The sequence below is a fragment of the Phoxinus phoxinus genome, assembly GCF_949152265.1.
Source record: "Phoxinus phoxinus genome assembly, chromosome: 5".
Classification (NCBI taxonomy): Eukaryota; Metazoa; Chordata; class Actinopteri; order Cypriniformes; family Leuciscidae; genus Phoxinus; species Phoxinus phoxinus.
The window spans coordinates 2,595,083-2,613,928 of NC_136880.1; the positions used below are offsets into that span (position 1 = coordinate 2,595,083).

Here is an 18,846-nt window from a genome sequence, read left to right on the forward strand (position 1 = left end):
CGCTGTCACACCAACACCTGGAGGGAAGCTCGTCTCGAAGAGGAATAAAGAGATGATACTCAGGATGGCTTGTGGAGTGAAGGATTAACTTGGCTCCGAAAGCGAAAACATATCTGCATGTTGCCGGCTCACTTCCTTATATACCCACACTGTGGGGCGGAGTTACGCTATGCAAATTCAGCAGACCCATGGCATTTGCTTGCCATTGGCTCGTTTTATTAATATTCGAAGAGGATAGGCTTCTAAGCGAACCCCATTCGTCGTCATTCGACGTAACTCGAAGTGACAACGAAAGGGAACTGCCTCTCCACAGCATCCTGGTCCTCTGGCGATTGAAATGATTCCTCCCAAAAGTTGAAACTCGTGTCAATGAAGAACTTGCTTCATGGTCATACCAGCCTGCAGCCTCCACTGCATTTGGCAAAAGATCCACAGACACTCTCTTTGGCATCCTCCATGAGCCAAAACATTAGGAATCCCCTTTGCTAGGGAAAAATAAATAAATAAATTAGACAAAAGAACATGCATCTAATCAACATAATTTCAGTAATTTGATAAGGAAAGGGACTTTTAACAGATGATAGAAGGTCATTTACAAAATCGGAGGCATCCATGACAGTTAAGGCCTGTGGCATTTACAGTGGCAGTCGATTGATTCACAATTACATATGCCTGAACACTAAGATCTACTGCGATAATTAACAGGCGCTATCATGAAGTAATATTTGCCAAACATGTTAGATTTTCCTGAATGTGGTGTAGAATAATTTACATCCAAAGATTTTCAACATAAAAATTTTAGAGGAAACGTTCTTGAACTAAAAACAGCAAAAGGGAGACTGACACATTAACCTTCATAAACCCTGGTGAAAAAAATATATGTTAAGTATACTTGAAGCCAGACTAATTATTAGTATACTTCAAGTGTGTTAATGATTAGTTAACTTAAAGTGTGCTATTTTGAAACAACTAATTTTGTACTAAGTATATTTTAGTAGTAATTAAGTTGTAGTAAAGCATAACTTTAAATCTATTTAGTGTACTTTTGTGTGCTAAATTGGAACAACTTTAAGTATATTTAGTATACTTTAAGTATATGCCTGTGTAGGGACTAGTTACATACTTGATTAGTGTATTAAAGTGTTTTTTATTTGTGTTACAAGTACATTACAAATTAATTACAAGTGTCTTCGAAACATACAAGAAATATAACATAAATGTATAAAAAATATATATTAAGTATACTTGCAGCCACAATAATTATAAGTATACTTCAAGTGTGTTAAGGATTAGTTAACTTTAAGTGTGCTATTTTGAAACAACTAATTTTGTACTAAGTATATTTTAGTTGTATTTAAATTGTAGTAAAGCATAACTTTAAGTGTATTTAGTGTACTTTTGTGTGCTAAATTGGAACAACTTCAAGTATATTTAGTATACTTTAAGTATATGCTTGTGTAGGGACTAGTTACATACTTGATTAGTGATAATAAAGTGTACTTTATCTGTGTTACAAGTACATTACAAAATCATTACGAGCAATATACAAGTCTATTATTTTTGAGTAAAAATGATATTCTCCGTAATACCTTTGGCTTAATCCAAATACTACAAATAGCACACTTTGTCTTCAATAACAAATGCACATTAAAAAGTGTATTTAAGCACATATTTATTACCAATGTACTTATAGTGCACTTGTTAGAAATATGTTAAAAGTATGCTTGTTTTTAGCATATTTCTTAAAAGTGTAATTAAGCATATATTTATTACCAATTTACTTACAGTGCACTTATAATAATAATAATGCATTTTATTTGAGGCGCCTTTCAAAACACTCAAGGTCACCTTACAACGAGAAGTAGCAATCACAATATATCAATAAACACAATGTCAATAAAAACAGCAATAAAAGTGCTAGACTTGAGTGCACAAAATTAGTCAAGGAAGATAAGCAGTTCTGAATAAGTGGGTTTTAAGTTTGATTTTAAATTGGACTAAGGAATCTGAATTACGGATGTTGGCTGGGAGAGAATTCCAAAGATGTGGAGAAACACGGCTAAAAGCCCTGTGACCCATGGTGATTAGGCGAGCAGAAGGTGCATGGAGGAGACCCAGTGAAGAAGAACGGAGAGTTCTAGAAGGGGTGTAAAGCTGTAATAGGTCAGAAAGATAGGGTGGAGCAAGGTTATGAAGACATTTGTATGTAAGGAGGAGAATTTTAAAATCAATTCGGAATTTGATAGGAAGCCAATGTAGCTGGTGTAGTAATGGGGTGATATGTTGCATAGATGAAGTCCGGGTTATGATACGGGCTGCAGAATTTTGAATCAACTGAAGTTTATGAAGAGATTTATGTGGTAAACCAGATAATAGGGAATTACAATAATCAAAGCGGGAGGTGACAAGTGAATGAACAAGAATAGCAGAGCTGTGCGGAGTGAGAAATGGACGGAGGCGAGCAATATTACGGAGGTGAAAATAACAAGACCTGGAAATGTTATTAATGTGAGCCTGAAATGAAAGGGTGCTGTCGAAGATGACCCCCAAGTTCCTAACCTGATGGGAAGGAGAAATGGATGAACCGTCGATGGATAGAGAGAAACTGCTGGACTTAGAGAGAGTAGAATTAGTTCCAATGAGAAGGATTTCAGTCTTATTGCTATTTAGTTTGAGGAAATTTGCAGAAAACCAGGTATTTAGTTCATGCAAGCAGTTGGTAAGACAGGCAGGGGGAAGGAAGGAGTCAGGGTTGGTAGATATGTAAAGCTGTGTATCATCGGCGTAACAGTGGAATTTAATACCAAAATTTGAAAAAATATTGCCAAGTGGGAGGATGTAAATTAGAAACAATAGGGGTCCTAGGACAGAACCTTGGGGGACACCACATATAACCGGAGAAATTTGGGAATGAAATGTTTTCAATTGTATGAAGTGTGTACGGTTAGAGAGATATGAAGAGAACCATGCATGAGGAATACCAGTGATACCAATGTCAGATAAGCGGTTTAAAAGAATACTGTGTGAAATTGTGTCAAAAGCTGCACTCAGGTCGAGTAAAACAAGAATAGATAATAATCCACCATCAGCAGCCATTAACAGATCATTTGTTACTCTCACCAATGCTGTTTCAGTGCTATGGTGAGAACGAAATCCTGACTGAAAACACTCATACAAGTTATTGTGACTAAGGTGTGCATGGACCTGTGCTTCCACTGCTTTTTCAAGAATTTTTGAGATATATGGCAGATTCGAGATGGGACGGAAATTGTCTAAGTTGTTTGGGTCAGCACCGAGTTTCTTAAGAACTGGGGTAATGGCAGCAATTTTAAGTGATGGTGGAACAAAGCCGGAGCTAAGAGAGGTATGTAAAATACGAGTTATAAGAGAAGATAAGGAACAACAGCAAGCCTTTACCAGGTGAGTTGGTAAAGGATCAAGTAAACATGTGGAAGAATTAGATTTATTTATTAACTGCAAAATTTCTTCTTCAGGTGGCAAATTAAAAGAAGAGAGGAGCGAGAGGGGAGAGTTATTTGAGACACTGTGCGGTGAATTACAGTAAGGAGTAGCCAAAGAGGCCAATTGTTGGTGGATGGAAGTTGTTTTTCCATTGAAGAAAGACATGAATTTATCACATTGAGCAGTGCAGTACAGGTGTGCAGGAAGTGCATCAGGAGGTTTCAGAATACGATTTACAGTTGAATACAATGCTTTAGTATTACCATCTCTCGTCTCAATTAAGTGAGAGTAAAAGACATTTTTGGCAGCATTAAGAGCATCTTTGTATAGATGAATGTGTTCGCTATAAAGTTCTTTATGTATCATGAGACCAGTTCGTTTGTAAAGGCGTTCCAGGCGCCGGCCCCTGGTTTTGAGCTGGTGGAGTTCAGGTGTATACCAGGGCACAGAATGAGTGAATGATACTGTCCGAGTTTTAAGGGGTGCAAAACTGTCAAGAAGCTGTTGTAATTCAAGGTTATAAAAGGTGACCAGGTTGTCAGGAGAAGTAAGATGATCACTGGGTGGGAAATTAGTAATTGCAGTAGTCAAGGCTGAGGTGTCAATCTTTTTTATATTCCGAAATGACATCAAGCGCAGTTGTTTAGATTTAGAAAGTGGGACATTAACATTAAAAGAGAGCAGTTTGTGATCAGTTATAGGTATTGCATCTGCAGCACAGTCCTGAGGTACAGCTCCTGAACAACAGACAAGATCCAGAGTGTGGCCTTTAGAGTGGGTTGGAAAGTTCACGTATTGTTGAAGACCAAAACTGTCTAAGCAGGAAGTGAACTCTCTTGTGAGTGGGTTGTTGGGACTATCCACATGAATATTAAAATCACCCAGGATAATAAGATTAGGTGATAGGGTGCACAGATGGGTTAAAAATACAGACAGTTCATTTATAAAAGTATTGCAGTATTTTGGAGGTCGATAAATAACTGCTAAGACTGTGGGTGATGGACCGCTGATGAGTAAAGCAGCCGATTCAAAGGAGGCATACGTTTGTACAGGCAACGGGGATGTTTTATAAATAGAGTTGTGAAGTATCGCGAGACCTCCCCCGCGTCTAATGATGCGAGGTTGCGAAGTGTAAACAAACCCAGGAGGACATGCATGATTTAACTCTAGGAAGTCGTTTTCTTGCTGCCAGGTCTCAACTAAGCAGAAAAAAATCGAACTTACTATTGTCGATAATGTCACTGATTAGGAGACCCTTGTTGGAGAGTGAACGGATATTAAGAAGAACAACTTTGAGTTTATTTCCACAGAGCAAAGGGCTGGCCATTCTGGATATGGTAGTCAGCGCGCTCAGGTCAGTAGTCCGCCGAGTTTTCCTTGCTGCTCGGGGAGTCGAGGTCCAGAATTATCTTATATCCTTCGAGTCATCATACCGAAAGCCCCGACGGGACCCACGATGGATGTATTTGGGACGGGGACGATAAAGGATATCCAGGTGAGGGTAGAGTGCAGGCGGAGGTCCAGCAGAGTAACACCGCAGCCGGTGGAGTTCAGTCGCTGTATACAGAAACAGCGACGTCGTTGAATGAAACAGTGACGTTAAAACAATCCAGATAATGGCAACACATGAGAAAGGATGGTAAATCCACATTGTGTCAGTCGGTTGCAGTTTTCAGGAAAGAAAATAAAACAAACAAAACGTCAAAAACAAACAAAACAAACACCGGAGAGCAGCGGCAGACAAACACGCCAGCGTTCACCCAACCGGAAGCAATATGTCAAGTGAGAGTGGCACTTCTTAGCAATATGTTAAAAGTATGCTTGCTTTTAAATATATTTTTTAGAAAATATACTAAAGTACTATTATTTTAAAGTGTGTTAAAAGTTGTATTATAAAAATAGATAAGCATGATGCTAATATACTTTTAATATATTTAAAGATAGTATTTTTTTGTAGTATATTTGCAATGTACTATTGAACAAGGGAATATATTTCAAATACAATAAAGTATACTTTTTTTTCACTAGGGAATGGTTAACGAAAAGGGTCAACTCCAGATACAGTACATCTAATTGGTCCATTCAGTGTTTTCAAACTGACATTTATTCGCTAGTGTTTCTCAAACCTGTCCTGAAGGACCCCCAACACTGCACGTTTTCTTTGTCTCCCTAGTCAAACACACCTGATTCAACTCATCAGCTCATTATCACATGGGTCAATGAGCTGATGAGTTGAATCCAATGTGTTTGATTAGGGAGACAAAGAAAACGTGCAGTGTTGGAGGTCCTTCAGGTTACAGGTTACATTATGTGTCTAAAGCACTAATTGTATTTTCATTCCATCTTAAAAAACACGACACTCACGGCTACAACATTACAAAAATACATAGACATGGAGTAATAGTATTTATTTTATTTGTAGTGATATTATTTAATATTTTTACTAATGATTTACCGTATATTTTAAACAAGGCTAACATTGTCATGTACGCTGATGATTCAACTATATATACATCAGCAAGTACACATATGGAATTAGAAACTGTTCTAAATATAGAATTACAATATGTAGTAGATTGGATCAAATTAAATAAACTGGCATTAAACACAGTAAAAACTAACTGCATGATTTTAGGTTCAAATTATAACATTAATCAAAATCCTGTAATTAATATTAAAATTAATAACGCAATTATTGAACAGGTGCATGAGACCAGACTGCTGGGTGTAATAGTTGACTCTAGATTATCATGGAAAAAGCATATTAATAATATTATTGCAAAAATGGGAAGAGGTATATCTATTATGAGAAGACATGCACATTTTTTAACTACAAATATTATGAATTATGCGATGAAAGCACTAATATTGACATACCTCGACTATTGCCCAGCAGTTTGGTCGAATGCCATTGGTGAAAATATGAATAAATTACAACTTATACAGAATAGAGCAGCTCGTGTAGCACTTAGGTGCAGCTAGGAGAAATATTATATTAATGCACAAAGATCTTAATTGGTTGTTGGTCGAAGATAGACTGTTGTATTCACTGTTCATTTTCATAAGAAACATTTCCATCTCAAAATTGCCTTCTGTTTTGTTCAAGCATCTTTCTTTTAGTGTAGACAATCATCAGTACAGTACCAGACATGCAACTAAAGGCAACTTCACCTTACCCATAGCAAGAACAAATGCCATAAAAAACACTGTTATGTTCAGAGGTATGAAGGAATGGAATAAACTACCAAAACATATCATGCTTACTAACAATGCTAATAAATTTAAATTAAATGTAAAACAGCATCTATCAAAATAATACATCTGACTGTTTATATTTATTTATAGATGTGTGTGAATATGTATGTACATGCACATGTGTAGGTATATTTATAGGCGTATGTGTAGAATGTGTTTTTATATGTGTATATCTCATGCCCGTATGAGGGTACATATGTACGTTGATATGTGTATATACATGTGTATATGTATGTGTATGTGTTTGTGGATTTACCTTTTTAATTTTTTATGTACATATTTTTCAGGACCCCAGGAAGAATAGCTGCAGCACGGCTGTAGCTAATGGGGATCCTTTCAATAATTATTATTATTTTTTTTAATAGTCAAAGACGTCCATCTGGCACGTTAGCACACCACGTCAACTGAGATTAAATGGAGTAAATAACAACACGCACACAAGCTGAATGAGTATAGCCCAGAGAGAATATAAACAAATCCACAGTGGACTTGCTTTGGGACATTCTAAAACGCATGAGGTTTAATGCATTAAGACCGTTATACTAAAAGACGAAATTCAGAACACCCTCTTAATACAGCATACTACGTACAGGCAAGCATATGAGCTCAGAATATAAATGCGACATGATTAATTAGCTACATGTTAAGTGTAAGGCCCGGCTGATCGCCCAACTTCCGGTTTCCGGCCAGCCGGTGAAGGACGCGCGTGTTACCGTCTTTTCAGCGTCTCAAAGTAATTTGGTTAAATAAGACACATTTTCCTCATAAGCAATTATCTCGTTTTAATTTGAACCCATGAATTAAAAAGGTTCAATATGACAAAATAAGATTATGCTTACACTTAAAATTGTTAAAATTAGATGCATGATATGAAAATAACTTAAACCATTAATTGTACCCAGCATACGTAAATATTACCAGAGAGAGAGAGAGAGAGACAAAGGCAGAGAGCCTTTTGCTCAAGAGCCGGCCAGCATCCAAAAAAAGAGAGCGTGACCCTCTGGCCTACAGACCTTGGCATGGGGTTATTTCAATTAGTAATTTGCTTATTTAGGTTAATTTTGTTTCTTAAATCAAACGTTTAAACTTTTTTTGGCATATTGCATGCTATTTTAATATACATCCCACGAATTGTAACTTGTCGTTAAGAAAGAGAAACATTTTTAAACCTGGTCTTTATTGCAATACTGTTAAAAAAAAATGTAACCTTAAGTAATTACTGTGAAATTAAATGTTGATACCTGCACATGTCTAATAAATAATTCACACTTAAACGTTTTACCTGGAATCCGGTGAGCATTCCAGGACTGCACCACACGTTCAAGACCAACTGTAGCTACCTGACAAGATAGTGCAGGTCATCAAGATAGTGCAGGTCATCAAGATAGTGCAGGTCATCAAGATAGTGCAGGTCATCAAGATAGTACAGGTCATCAGGTCATCTTCCATGTCCAGCTCCTCCTGGTTCACTGATTGCATTAGTGCCCCTTTCAGTGGATAATTCACCCTGTTGTTTACTTCAGGCCATATTCTTTCAATAGTGTGATTCTGATTTTTTTAAAGGAAAAAAATTAGACTAGCACAACAGCTACATACAGTTAAGGAAGTTAGTTTATTACATACAATCTTGGACCTCTGGAGCTGTGGTTCTTAAATCTGGTTGCTTTAAGGAGGTATTTCTACCTGATTCTACATACAAATTCTAATGTTGTTGTAGTGACCTACTTCAATCAATTTGTTGAAACATAAAACAGGGGAAAGCCGTTTTAACCTAATTGAGTTACGTCGACTTAACATACAATACACGTTCGACACATGTGCACCTGCTCCTTGCTGATCGACGAATTTTGCTTCAATTAGAAATTGTGATTTGGGATCATTAAAAACATTTAGTTGAATCAAAGTGAAAATCGCAATTGACAGCGATACTCTTCAGCACAATGGTAACCACAACATTTTATGACAGAAACTCCTTTAAATGTCCAACTGAATATTAAACATTGACACAAACTACTAACATCTTTCCCTTTACTGAAAACCCCTAAATTCCCTTTCCTATTGCAGTCCCTGACAAAGCATGCTACAGATCCACCACTCAGGGCGTCGTCTATAATCGTGAGCTAAGTTGATTGTAGAGACAATTGGTTGCAAAGGCTCTACCATCTACTTAGGCTTACGATGCTAAACGCTGCCATGTGCTGCGGATCTGTATTTCACAGCATGCTTTGCCAGGGACTGCATTAGGAAAGTAAATTTAGAGTTATTTTTTTTTAGTTTTGCAGGGAACAATGTTGGTAGTTTATGATAATGTTTAAAGGTCATTTATGTTGGACATTTAGATTTGTTTCTGTGACTGAATTTTGTGGTTACCATTGTGCTGAAGAGTAACGATTGTGCTTAGGCTGTGGGCTCTGAATGTTTTGTTCCTAATCCAACTACACTGTACAGATCAGAAATTTTACCTGAGATAAGTTAATAAATTGTCTTTAACAAAATTATATTTCTGTTTGTTATTAGTTTTATTTTAACAAAATTATATTTCTGTTTGTTATTAGTTAATTCAAAAACTATATTTGGATTTCATTGTAAAAATTTGGATGTTCCACAATGAAAAAAATATTTGTAAAAAAGTTGTATGATGTTTATAATAAATCATCTTTTTACTATGAAAATAATAACATAGTTTGTGCAACCTAAAATGTGGAGCATTCACACACTAACACACCAGTTTCTCCTGCATGAAAAGTGTCAAGAAAAACTCCTTCCCAAGATCCACCCTGACCTGGTCCCAAATGCCATATTCTAGCACAGCACTTCTGCAAGACAACAAAGGCATATTTATACAGGTTAGATGGTAAACTATGCACAAAATACACATTACACATTAATCAATATGTTTGAATATGATCACATTTTCAGGGCAAATGCTCAGATAACAGTTGAATCAAGTAAAGTTTCGGGGAAAAAACGAGAATTAACGTATGTTTATAATCTTTATCCATTACATTCTCTAACAACAAAACAAACAACTATTTATTCCCAAAAGTTTTGGATGAATATGACTATGGCCTGTTTCTGGACTACAATCTGCCATCTCTTTTTATCCAATAATCTATTAAGACGGGCTTCACTACAGGACTGGGTTTCTTAAACTATACCTTAAGTTGTACCTTAATGTTAATACGTGATTCCTGAAACATTCTTAGTTAAGTATACCTTCTTTAAGACATTCGTTTGTAAGGTTGGTCTGGTTCACTCTTAGCTATTCCTTATCACTGTTGACAGTGTCACTTTGCTAATGGCCACCACTGCAAAAAGTCTCTTTACATCTCAGTCTATACAAATATAATTCTAAAGTAGTAATAAAACCAGTGTTCAATTAGGCTAAATTAATTTTGTTCATGCAAAGAATAAAATTGTAATTACACTGATGGTTGTTAGCTTTTTAATTAGTAAAGGCTTAGAAGTCTATTTAAAGGCAAACTATGGCAGAGATACAGCGAATAGTAACTTGTGCTATATCAAAGGCGGCACCTTCCGCGGACCAATTTAGTGTATGTGCTCTATTTCATCTGTAAAAACTTTAGTCCCCTGGCTACTATGTCAGAGGAAAAATAAATAAATAAGTAAAATAAAATCGCCTGCCACGGCAGCAAATTCAACAGCTTTTAGATCTTGCTTTAGGGAAATCCAGCTTTATCTGGAAATCCAGCCCAGATATCGTAAATTTATGGAAGCACATCAAACTACCCAAAAAGACAGCCCAAAAAATACACAGACAGAAAATTTCAAGTTACCTGTAAACATCTTGATATATGACCAAGTTGTTTTTTACTGGCATAGTGGAGTGTCCAACAATTTTACTGGAGAATCCATCTATAGCTGCTACATGGGTCACACCAAACATGACCATCTTTTTATTTTGGTCTATGTGTAATTTGTGACCCGTGTAGTCAGCGCTGTAAGGCACTGGATTTATGTTCCGACATCCCTTTGAAATTAAAAGATTACATTCATACATGTGAAAAAGAGAAAATAAATCACAGAGACAGCGATTACTATGTATTGCCTACACTAGAAATATCATGTAACATCAACACAATTTTACAGGATTTCTCAGTTACAGTTTTACATTCATGCTAGAATTATTTTTGTATTAACCTTTATTTAATCTAACAACTTTAAAAGCATGCCATTTAAACCAACTGAAATAGCAGACAACACACGTTTTTTTGCCAAAATACAAATATAATACACATCTATAAAAATATAAAATTACAACACCTACATTGTATCGAGCTATATTGTCACAAGGTGACGAAATTAAAACTTTTTTTCTTGCAAGGCGGAACTAATATTCGCCGAGATTGCCTCCTGCCGGACCCATAACAACGGAACACCGGGCTAGTTCCGGGTTAGCGCAAAAAATCCAGGGGGGCAGTGTTTCGGAAGACACTGAAGCATCCCCGGGCGCCGCCATTGGCTAGCGGACCCCCACCTGCTGTTAGCATTCCATTGACTCCCATTCATTTTGGCGTCACTTTGACAGCGAATAACTTTACATCTGAGGCGTTTAAAGACACCGTTTGTCCATTGTTTATTTCTAAAGAAACACGAAAAGAAGCGCGACTCTGTTGCACAAGTCGAAAAATTACCGTATGGACAGGCAGAGAAGCTCGCAAGCAATCGGGAGGACGTGGAGGCATAAAGTCAAGGGAGAAGCCCATAGAGAGGGATAAAGTTGCTCCCGCTGCTAGCTCATGGACAGCTAATACCCACGCTCTCCGTCTCTGCGGGATTCGGAAGGGAATGATTCAGATTTCTCTCGGCACAGCTACTAGAAGACCTACAGGTTGCTCACGTCACATCTACGTCGTCAAGCTCAGTTTGAGCCTGCGCAGTTCGCCTTGCGATCAGGAAGTGAGTGCTTCTAATTGACTTCATTTCTCTCCGTTAAAACCTATGGGGTCGCTGTGTCCAGTTTATATACTGTCTATGAAAAAATCCCCGCGAATGGGGTGATCAGCCAAAATCGCCGGCAGCTGTGCACGAGGGGATTGAAGCTCCGCGATTGGGACACGTTGCCATTAGGGGAGGATAATAGGAGAGAGTACAGACCAAAGGGAGAGAGTTACATAATTATAGGATGTAGAAAGTATGAGGTACAGAGAGAGATAATGAAGAATCATTTGAGGGAAGTAGGGGTACAGGAATTAACATTAAAAGGGTTGTTGAACATAGATGACAGAGCACAGGTTAGAATATTGATAACTTTTTTAAGGGAAACGGGTTTATTTGATAGGTTATAAGAATAGAGATAGATATGTGAGTTGAAAAGTGAGTTGGGTAATGATTGACTGTCTGTGTGATTAGAATTATTATTATTTAAATTTTTTTAATTTTTTGGGACCTAGAGTGTAAACCTATCGTCTGATTCACACTCCGGAGCAGAAGGTGGCGGTAATGCACCGAAAGCTGGTTGCCAACCGCCGTTAAAAACAAAAAAGAAGAAGAAAGGGAGAGAGTTATTTGGGGACTGGGCATCTCGGAGGAAGCGTGAGCGGGGGAGAGGAGGAAGTGGGGCTGAGGAGGAAGTGGGGCTGAGGAGGAAGTGGGGCTGGCAGACAGGCGCGGCACTGTGAGTTTAAGAGAAGGACCATGCTGACTCAACTGGAAGGAGAAAATCGCTGGACAGTAAGATCGTTGTGAGAGACTGTGAGTAGTCCAATCGATCTCCATCCTCTCTCTCGTGTCTATGGGACTCCCTGATGTGAATGCCAGGTCAGAAAATGGGCGACGTCCATTTATATATGTATTTCCCACTGAGTGCTGAAACTGAAGTGATGAAGTGATGTGATGCACTGATTTGATGTGTGAAGTGTAAACTTAAACCCGCTGGATGTCCATTACTTACCTGAGTTCCTATCACGTTCTAAAGACATAAGAAGAGGCTAACACTGTTGTACTCCACAGATATTTGAGTGTATTATCTGACAGCCCATTGTGAAGAGGATTACGTACCTGTATATTCACCTGTCTGCTTTGCAGCGAACTCCCTCCCGCCGTAAGCTCTGTGTCTGCCGGCCCTTCAAGGGGATTACGTGCCTGTATACTCCCCTGACTGCTTTGCAGTGAAGCTCTCCAGCCGTAAGTTCTCTGTCTGTCACTTGCTGAAGAAGAGGGTTATGCGCCTGAATACTCACCTGACTGCTTTGCAGTGAAGCTCCCCAGCGGAGAAGAGAAGAGGAGGAATATGTGCCTGTATACTCACCCGACTGCTTTGCAGTGAAGCTCTCCAGCCGTAAGTTCTCTGTCTGTCACTTGCTGAAGAAGAGGGTTATGCGCCTGAATACTCACCTGACTGCTTTGCAGTGAAGCTCCCCAGTGGAGAAGAGAAGAGGAGGAATATGTGCCTGTATACTCACCTGACTGCTTTGCAGTGAAGCTCCCCAACGGAGAAGAGATGGAATATGTGCCTGAATACTCACCTGACTGCTTTGCAGTGAAGCTCCCCAACGGAGAAGAGATGGAATATGTGCCTGAATACTCACCTGACTGCTTTGCAGTGAAGCTCCCCAACGGAGAAGAGATGGAATATGTGCCTGAATACTCACCTGACTGCTTTGCAGTGAAGCTCCCCAGTGGAGAAGAGAAGAGGAGGAATATGTGCCCGTATACTCACCCGACTGCTTTGCAGTGAAGCTCCCCAACGGAGAAGAGGTGGAATATGTGCCTGAATACTCACCTGACTGCTTTGCAGTGAAGCTCCCCAGTGGAGAAGAGAAGGAATATGTGCCTGAATACTCACCTGACTGCTTTGCAGTGAAGCTCCCCAGTGGAGAAGAGAAGGAATATGTGCCTGTATACTCACCTGACTGCTTTGCAGTGAAGCTCCCCAGCCGTAAGTGGGCCTTCGGCGGGTCCGCAGGACGGAACGACCCTGCTCGGAAGACTCACCATTTTAATTAATTTTATCCATTTTTATAGTCAATAAAATACTGTTTGTTTGAAGCCTTGTGTCTGTCCTCCTTGCCTGGCTTCTGTCCGACTCCCCAAGGGTGGTACGGGTCTCAGGGGTGGGTGCAGCCTGATTGGCCCGCCCCGACCTGTGACATATGATAGGGCTGATTAATGTTTCGAAGCAATTGTCCCACTTTGCCTTCTGACGCTTTAACTCCTTTTGACGCCAGGTACCCAGTCATCATTTTCCTTCCATAGGTTGGTCCAGTCTGTAACGGCATTGGGTCATACCATGAACATTAGCTCAAATGATCTATAGGGAATTTTAATGACTAATCATGAATATGATTAAAGGTATTGCGGAGGATCTTTCCAACTTTTAGAAAAGACCCGCCCTCTCCAATTTCTATTTGCTCCCGACCGAGAGGGAACGCCTACTAGCAGTGATTTTAAATGGATTTCTCCAAATAGCATGACAAACTTTACCTGTCTAGTAGAATCTTCGCGACTGCGGCATCAGTGGGAAGCCCAACATGTGCTTTTAGCGCACGCCAGCGTGTGAACGGCCTTACGTAAACATATCACCAGAATGATTGACACTTAGGTGGACCAATAGTATACACTACCCACCCGGAAGAAGAAAATCCTCCGCTATACCTTTAATATATTGCATATTACAGATACATTAAATTATCGAAATTGAAAATAGATAGATTATATGAATATATGAATAATCAATCACAAACTCAATAATCTTATTTCAGATCGATTATGAGATAATCCTTAAGGGAAATTAATGTAATTATCAAATCGGTGTTCGTCCAGCAAACGACCATAAGATTAACCTAGCAATTTCTCAATAAAGTTGTCCCTTCTTATAAACTCCAAGAAATATTAACTTTCCTGGGTTTATAAAATTAAACTACCTTAATGTAATAATAACCATAATAAGAGCAGGTAGCTTTTATGTCGCAAATCTCATTGACCTTGTGTTTATGGCATTAAAACAGTCACCAGTCATTTTATAATATTGTTTTAATAAATGCAAAACTACAGAATATACGGACTACACAATATACACTGATTATATGTCTATGTACATAACTTACAGTAAAACAAATACAAGACAAAACGGAGAACAGATGAGAGAGGGAGAGAGAGAGAGAATGAGAGAATGCTCTGAGGATGAGAGCGACTTGGAGCAGGAGGTTCGAATGTGAGAGAGAGAGAGAGAATAGATCACGAGTGATCTATTAAATGGCAAAATCACAGACCTTTGAGAGCCATTAAATGCATCGAACCTTAAAACATTAAAACTCGTTAGAGTTGATACTTGCACAGTTCTTTGTGTGAGTGTCTGAGAGGAGCGCAGGTTCTCGTGCCGAGGCGCGTTCCCTCGTTAATCCTCGGAGCAGGGCGCAGACTGCTTCAGGGCGCAGACAGTTTCAACAGACTTAAAGACGCCGTGGGGTGGGGTGGGGTGGGGGGGGGGGGTGTTTAACTAATGTCTCTTTGGAGGAGTTACAGAGATGTCTTGTCTTTTCATACAATGAAGATGTGTTTGTATCCCTAATTTGACCAGATGCCATTGTCGCTACAAGTCTAAATGGAAAAAAATAAGAAACTTGCAGATCACACATTTATATCACTAAAAACAATAATAATAATGACATTATGGAGGAGTTCGGCCAGGATGGTTGGCTTGATAGTTTGTGGTGCTGCTTCAACTTATTTTTTTAAACGAATAATAATACCGGTATACGTTACACATTGTGGTATCATTGATATGCAACCTGTAAATTATACATCTACATTTCTTTGTTTTTAGGGTCAGGTATATAGTCAACTACTTGTAGCTGGTCGTTTTGGTTCATGATTATGAAAATGCAAAGAAATATTTAACTTAACAGCCTACATTTAGTTTTATGTTGCTTACCTCGGTAATTGCCTTTGCGACATCAACCTCTAGTTGGGAATCCTGTACACGCACTCTCTTTAACCCCCGTTCAGCACTAACGCGGCGTATGTTAGCTTTTGATGCACCCCTTGAAATGCCACATTCAAATCGAAGAAAATCTGACACTTGCTCGTCCGTGGGTCCATCATTTATCATTCTTTGTATAGAATCTAAGTACGGGTCCAGTTTTGACTCCATGCCACAGCAGGAAACTCAACTGACAAGAACGAATTCAGCGCCAAATCAGACGACCACGACTCATAAATATTAATTAGGCTACGTCGAGTTGTGATGTTAAGTCCAACCCCGCCTTCAGAAGTGAATAAAGTAGTCTGCTCTTTCTTGTAGTTCAGGCACAAAAAAGATAATACTTAGTGAATAATCAGAATGGTGAAAATTGCATGTAAAAGGAAGTGAAGAGTTTTGCTTGTGTCTTGTAAACATCTTACTGTGACTGAAGTCAAGGCTTATTCTAGATAATTTCTAGTCTTACACACTTATATGTCTCAATTAATGCAATACTTAGATTTCAGAAACCACTGTTTGTGAGGAAAGCACAGAAGAAAGAGTGTTGTGTCAGTGAGGAAAAAATATATGAAAAAATACCAAAAATACTAATGAAGAATCCCTATAGCTATACTGTGCATACTTGCCAGCCTCAGACATCCAAACATCCAAAGTGGCTTTGAGTGCCTTGTTAGATCTTATCAATCTCCACATCCTGATTCAACCAATGGTGTTCTAGATAATTTATACAAGTTCATGAAATCCTTTCATTGTGACACTTTTGAAGTCCAGATTACAAAGGTCAAGGACAAAGAGCAACTTAAAAAAACGTTAAAAACATATTTGGTGGCACTATTTACAAATCTTACGGTGCACTAAATGACCCAAAATTGACGAATATTTCAGTGTCATGGAATGTTGAATGTGTTTCAATTTTCAAATCTTTTCACATCTGGCCACATCAACTCACAATCAACAAGCTCCTCCCTAATCTGAGGGCAAAGCATGTTATTCTTGGCAGTTTGTGGTTTGGGCCTAGAAATGAACTAGTTTCTGCAATCATTTGTTAAGACATTGCGAAGACTTGAAAACCATGGGGTTCCTTGCCAGTGGAAAGGATAAAAATCAGGCTAGTCCTTGTTTACCGTTTGCTTTGCATTTGTGATTCAGTGCTGAGAATGTCAAACAATGGAGAGAATGGATGTAAATAGTGTTATCAAAAGGGCAAAAAGCTGGATACTGACATATTATTTATACAGTAAAAGTGTATACAGTATACTCATACCTCTTGAATGTTGAAATGTCTTGGATGTTTGCATAAATTTATAATTTTGTAATGGTGAGTAATCATTATTTTTTATAACTGCCTGTAATATTCTTACCCTTACTACTACTATTTATTATATATATATAGTTTGTTTTATAGCTATTATATAAAAAAAATGTTGTACTTAAATCTAATAAACAAAAATGGTAAAATTGCAAAATATCAGACTTTTACTGTCTTTATTATCCTGTAGAATCCAAAACATGTTGGTTTATTAGTTTATTTATTTTTCATTTGCAGGAAATAATCCCTGCAGGAAGACAACTTTCCTTCTTGTACATTTGTTTTATTTCTGCATGAGGTGCACATTGTCAAGACTATTCTGTTTTGTCTTTGTTTGCATTGTGTTCACCTTCTGTTCGCTCATTTTCAGCTGACCCAGTTTTCACATGTGTTTCTTTCTCATTCCTGTCCATTGTTAATTAGCTTGTTACTCCTCATTTGGTTGACTATTTACAGTCCAATGTTTCCAGTTCTTTGTTCTTTGTCTTTGCAGCACAAGTTCAAAATATATAATGTAATGTCAGGGCTCAACATAAAAAAAATTCCCCACTGGCCCCCGGGGCCAGTAGATCAGAGTTTTGCTGGCCCCTTCTATATTTTTACTGGCCCTGAAAGAAATATAAGGAAAAGCATGGGAAACCATTTCTGGCATATCAGAATGGGTGCTGAACATAATAAAACGAGGTTACTCGCTGCAGTTCGCTCGCAGACTGCCGCACAGGGGCGGACTGAGACCAAAAAGTGGCCCTGGACTTTCTGACCCACAGCAGCCCACCACATCCCACATCATAACACATTGGCTCATTAATGTGCAGAATAATTTTTAACACTACTTATAGCATAAAAATATTACACAATACAAAAATAAATGCTATTTAAACATTTATTTTAAATAACACAACACATATTAAATAATATTTGTAAAACAAAGGGAAACAAACAGAAGAACATTAAGACACACAACAATATTAATATAAAACTATCAAGACATTAACATTTTGCATTAACATGAATCCTCATGGCATAGGCTACTATTAGGCTATCATGTGATATTAAACTTGCTTCTTTTCTTCCAGCTTTTCATCCATAGACAATTATTTGTAATTATCTGCTCAGATAAATTCGCAGTAACGGATCAATATCTCTCTCTCTCTCGCTGTAAAATTAAACGTGAAAGGGGGCGTGTTTCAAGATACTCAATGGAGTAGACCAAACTAATTAACAGGGAGGGAGGGCAATACACTCACATGCACACAAAACACACTGCTTGTCGGCCGCGCCCGCGCGATCGATTCACTCATCCATTTGCATAGAAAATAAATGTAATATTATGATTTCCGTCATTTTTAAAATATATTCGTGTAGCCTTCCGAGTGGGCCGGCCCACATTGGCCAGCCCCTACGGTGAAAAGCGAAGTATCACATCTACTTGGCGCCGAAATAGCGAAACTGCTGGGAAAAGGGGCTATAAAGACCGTTCCTCTAACGCAGAGCGAGTCGGGCTTTAACAGACGCTACTTTCTCGTCCCCAAAAAGGGTGGTGGTCTCAGACTCATCCTAGACCTCAGACGTTTGAACAAGCGCTTATGAAATGCTCGTTCAAACCAACAATACAACCAATCCTCGCGCAAATTCGCCCGTGAGATTGCATGGTTTATCTCAGTGGATCTGAAAGACGCTTACTTTCAGATACAGATAGCATCCCGTCACAGGCCATTCTTGATATTCGCCTCCGAGGGTTGAGCTTATAAGTACAATGTCCTGACGTTCGGTCTGTCCCTAGCACCTCGCAGGCTCGCACGTTCACGAAGTGCATGGACACGGCGCTCGCCCCCCCAACAACAGAGTATGCGATTACTGAACTACCTCGACGATT

The 18,846-nt window shown here is 38.6% G+C and overlaps 1 protein-coding gene across 1 annotated transcript; it reads right to left on the reverse strand.

The window, feature by feature from the left end:
• Window positions 1-9,433: 9,433 nt before the first annotated feature.
• LOC306998327 (uncharacterized protein) lies at window positions 9,434-15,832 on the reverse strand (the record flags this gene model as incomplete). The annotated part of the gene is made up of 4 exons (XM_079612292.1): window positions 9,434-9,533; window positions 10,515-10,708; window positions 13,818-13,946; window positions 15,614-15,832. 4 exons carry the CDS (start codon window positions 15,830-15,832, stop codon window positions 9,434-9,436), a joined length of 642 nt encoding a protein of 213 aa, XP_079468418.1.
• Between the last annotated feature and the right edge of the window lie 3,014 nt (window positions 15,833-18,846).